Here is a 4543-nt window from a genome sequence, read left to right as displayed (position 1 = left end):
ACAGGGTGATTAGCTTATATGCGTACTCCTACCTTGTCAATGTGCTCAGGGAGGTGAGATGAACCTCCTACAGGTCTAAGGCAGGTGTGATGACTTGCCCTCTGGAGGGTCTTGCCCTTCTCCATTGCTTAGGAAACAAGCCAGAAGCAGGAACCTAGCTTAGACTGGATTCTTAACTTTTAAATTACTAAAATTGAACTAAATTACTCCCACCCTGAATCTGTATATGCCCCTAATATGCAACTATTTTTTCTGGAATTGTTGACCATTCTCCAAAAGAGGTGTCAAGGATTCAGGAAGCAAATGCAGAGAAATTTCTGAGAAGTTTCACATTTAATTTTTTAGTATTTTTTTTAAAGTTTTTTATTTTAAATAAAATTTAAAATATTAAATTTTCTCTTTTGATAATCAATTTGTAACTCCAAAACACAGATCAGATTAGCTCTCCTTTGGCATTAGCAGGGTTAACCTGAGTACTCTGACCGCAGGGACATTGTGCCTGGCTGGTTGAGGGCAGGTTTGGACCCTTCCTCCATAACATGTTGATGGCATCAATCTCTTCTACTTCAAGTTCTTGTTTGTCCGAAACTTGAGGAGTGAGAGGATCGCCTGCTGGAAATTGTCTCCTGTCACTACATAGAGCAGTAAATTTCCAAAAGTATTTAACGCTGCTAAAGGTTTAGCTATAATAAACATTAAAAGGACCGTGTTCTTCAAGTGGCAGCTAACCGGTTGTACTCGGAGCTCCAGCCGAATGCTCCGAAAGATATGGAAGGGGAGGAAGCACACGTAGAAGACCATCAAGAGGACGATGGCGAGTCTGCGAGCCTTTTGTTTGTAGCAAGCCCGCATGTGGGGACCAGTAGCCAAGGTGTAAATAATGAGCGTGTAGCATAGAGTCACTGTCAACAAGGGCAAGAAGAAGGCAAAGGTTGTCAGCAGCCAGTTATACCACCGACTAGCGTCGAGGTCCGCAGCAGCAGCCAGGTCCGGGCAGATTGTCCTGTTCTGCTCATACCTTGTGGCAATCAAGATGCCCAAGGGGCTAATGGCCACCAGGGAAATAATCCAAACTACTATGCAAGTCGCCACTGCCCATGTGCGATTTTGAACAAAAAAGCATTTAATTGGGTAGACAACCACAAAAAAGCGGAAGATGCTGAAGCAGCTAAGGAAGATAATACCACTGTACATGTTGAAGTAGAAACAAAAGTGAAGAAACTTGCACATGAAGTCTCCAAAAATCCAGTTATTTCCGTTAGCAGAGTAGTGGATGAAGAAAGGAAGCGTGGCTATATATAACAAGTCAGTGACAGACAGGTTTAACATAATGATGGTGCTGCTTTTCCAGGGCCTCATCTTGACAAAGTAAACAAAAATTGTCACAATGTTCCCTGGGAAGCACACCAGGAAGATGAGGCCGTAAAGGACAGAGAGATAGGATTTCACCTGTAAGAAATCTTCATCCTTGCAGCTTGTCAAAGGGTCTGCCTGGCTTTGCAGAACGGTGGAATTGCTGGTGCATTCAGATGCCATGTTTGCAGAAATCTTTGTAAAGCTTTACAAAAATCAGATATTTAGTTTTAATTGATTCGTTGAGATAAAAGCATTCAGTTAAATCTTTTGTTACTGGAGCAGACGTACTATGTTTGACAAGGCATAGAGGGATGGGACAGGGATTTGCTAACATACCCAGCTCTGACCTAGATAACCCCACTCAAATTACTTTCACCCTTCCCTCTCCTTTAGGTTTAATTTTAATGATTATTAATTTTTGTCTTGCTTTATTTAACCTCCTACATTGAAGAAGACAATTACTGCTTAACTGTAAACCTTCAGGAGTAGGAAGCACACATTTAGAGAGCTACAGAGAGTTTGGGCTTAGATTTTGCAAAACCACGAGTAAGCTTTAGCTTTTCAGAAATTACGATTGTACCCATAACTTATCTTCATTCATCTGAGCTAATCAGTGTTTTGTGTTCATGAAACCAAGATGCTGTTCTAGTTTCACAAAAACCAAGAGATGTTAGGTTCAGATACAGATCTCAAAACGTGAGGCTCCTATAACCTGACAATCATGGCTCATTCCTTGAATATGATCTTATTCTCTTGGAGTCATCAGAGTATAAAACTAGTATATTTTTTTTTTAATAAAGCTTCATAATGGCATAAAACTGATTTATTTGATTACAGAAGGTTTATCAAAGTGCAGAGGAAAGATAGAAAGCACAGATATTAAGTGAAGGCACTGATCTTGCTTCCCATTTTGTGCAAATTGGAGATAGATTCTCTGAAATGGTTTCTCATCTGCCATAGCCAATTTGGATCTCTCCACAGTGAGTTCAAGACATAACCTTTCTTGGTAGTGTTTTAACCTCAAAGAATGGCAACTAAAGATGAACATAATCTCATCTAACTTCAGATATCATAAAGTTAGATGCTCAAAGTGGAGCCAGTCCTCCTAAGCCCCACTTAATCCTCAAGGGAGAGATGTAAGTTTCTCCAGGACATAATATATCTTCTTATAAGTGAGGTTTCTAAGATAAATTATTTATTCTTTTGGCACAACTATTTCTTTCAATTTATGATAAAGGCAGCCCAAGCTGACTAATTCAGACCTGGATATCTAACCTTCAGATGTTTCAAGTGAGGCAAGAGGCATGTTATGGTGTGTCTTCAGCTTCTCAAGTGAGCACCACTCCTCCAGATCCTAACCTATTCTGTCTGAGAAAATATTTTTAAGTGACTTCATGAAGTGCTAGACAGGGTGCGACCAAGCCCAAATCCCTCTTTCCTGTCCCAGAAACACAGTCATTAAACTAAATCATTGTTACATTGAACATCCAGGATGAAGTCATCATATTAAAAGAAAAAAGAAACAGACATGATTGTACCTTTTTGCAGTCCTGGAAATCCTATGTAGAGAATTAATTTTTGATATGATTCAGTTAAGAGCATTTAGCATGTTACTTGTATAGATGTTTCTGAACGTGACAAATTTTCTCTGACAAAGTCACCCATTAAAGCTGGGACACAACAGGAGTTATTTGATCATAACCAGTTAGAAAGATGGGTATCACTTTGTTACTTAGGAGCACATCAGAGAGAAATTTGAACAGTCTCTCTATAATTTAGTTAAAATGCTAATGCTTTTCAACATGAATGTCAGCTCTTGTATAGCAGCTTTGCAGTCAAAGATGCATTAGGTAAAGGCTATAAAGATTGTTTTAAACAAATCCATATCTACATTCAGACAAAAGCAAGGGATATACACATTTTTCCTCTGTTCTACTGCTCAGTGATACCACTGTTCCCCACATTTATGCCTCTTGCTGGTATATTTCAAGTAAATTAGTTAAAATTTTCTAGAATATTTGACTCATCCCCAGTTTAGTTTTCCTGCACTGCTGATCAGTTCTTCACTGCAATCTTGAACCCTCTAAATTGAAAACGCAGAAAAATTTCTTACCTGAAAACTTACAATTCTGCTTCTCCCTTTGATACTGCTTTGAGCAAAGAGCACTACAAATGAAATGTATTTATGTCTTCCTTACAGCGAAGTAGGTTTTAGTATGGCTTTGCAACCATATACATTCAGTCCCTGGCAGACCAAGACTCCCATGTGGCCATAAATTAGGAGACTGGCAGAAAACCTCAGTTACTGGCTCAAGTATCAGCTCTTAGACCTGGGTGGCTGTATGATATCTCTTTTGCCCTCCGTCATTCATGCCGTCTTGCGTTCAGTGGGCAGATCACACTTTACTGGCAGCAGTTCTGTGTGCTGAGATAGACCTGTAGTATTCAAATAGCAGCAGATCACATTTAAATTAGTGTATATGTGTGCGTGCATGTGTTCATAAAAGAGAAAATTAAATTCATTCTCCATTTCCTGTGAAGTGAAACTTGATCACCAAAGTGAATAAGGCGTGTTGCCATTTCAAGGTCAGGTGAAAAATCTTATGATATATTGTCTTCATTAAAACCAAATCTATAAAAAGTACAATTTTCATCTCATGTAAGAAATTAAGGTTTCTTTTGGCACAGTGTGCTTTCCAGGAACTGTGGCATACTTTCTGCTTATTTGTGGTGAATAAAATATCTACAATTAGTGCTAGCTGGTTATTACTGGGGTAGCTGAAGTTGCAAACTTGTTTTCTTTTGAGCCTTTCCTTTTGGGCTTCATGATTCACAAGAGCTGCAATTTTCCATGCTTCTTGAAGCAAAAGACTGATCTTGAATAAAAATCCTATTATCATCCTTAGCTCGAGGAACAAGATCAAAAGATATTATTTAAAAATAAAAAAAAAACCCTCATAGTATCTTGAATTTTGAAACTACAGGCTTCAATCACTGAGCTTGCAACCTGGTCCATGCAAACCAGATGTCCCATGTGGCCAACAGCCTTTTTGCCTTGGTACATTTTACAGGTCCTACTCGCCAATGAGGCTTATGATCCGACATTGAATGAGCAAGCTTTCATTTCCAAACATTCTGTATGTTAGTGTAGTTACTGAGAACCACACAGATAAGACTATTTTTAGAA

The 4543-nt window shown here is 38.9% G+C and overlaps 1 protein-coding gene across 1 annotated transcript; it reads right to left on the bottom strand.

Annotated features, from left to right (window-relative positions):
- Positions 1 to 561: 561 nt before the first annotated feature.
- On the bottom strand, positions 562 to 1536 carry LOC104526303 (2-oxoglutarate receptor 1). The gene has a single exon (XM_010169723.1). The coding sequence runs from the start codon at positions 1534 to 1536 to the stop codon at positions 562 to 564; it is 975 nt and encodes a 324-aa protein (XP_010168025.1).
- Between the last annotated feature and the right edge of the window lie 3007 nt (positions 1537 to 4543).

Source organism: Antrostomus carolinensis, unplaced genomic scaffold (assembly GCF_000700745.2).
Source record: "Antrostomus carolinensis isolate BGI_N321 unplaced genomic scaffold, ASM70074v2 scaffold1476, whole genome shotgun sequence".
In the NCBI taxonomy this organism is placed as follows: domain Eukaryota; kingdom Metazoa; phylum Chordata; class Aves; order Caprimulgiformes; family Caprimulgidae; genus Antrostomus; species Antrostomus carolinensis.
The sequence above is the reverse complement of the archived record's forward strand: the minus strand, read 5'-3'. Positions and strand labels throughout refer to the sequence as shown.

Coding starts and splice junctions, on each gene's coding strand:
- LOC104526303 (XM_010169723.1), bottom strand. CDS start 1,536: ATGGCATCTGAATGCACCAGCAATTCCACCGTTCTGCAAAGCCAGGCA.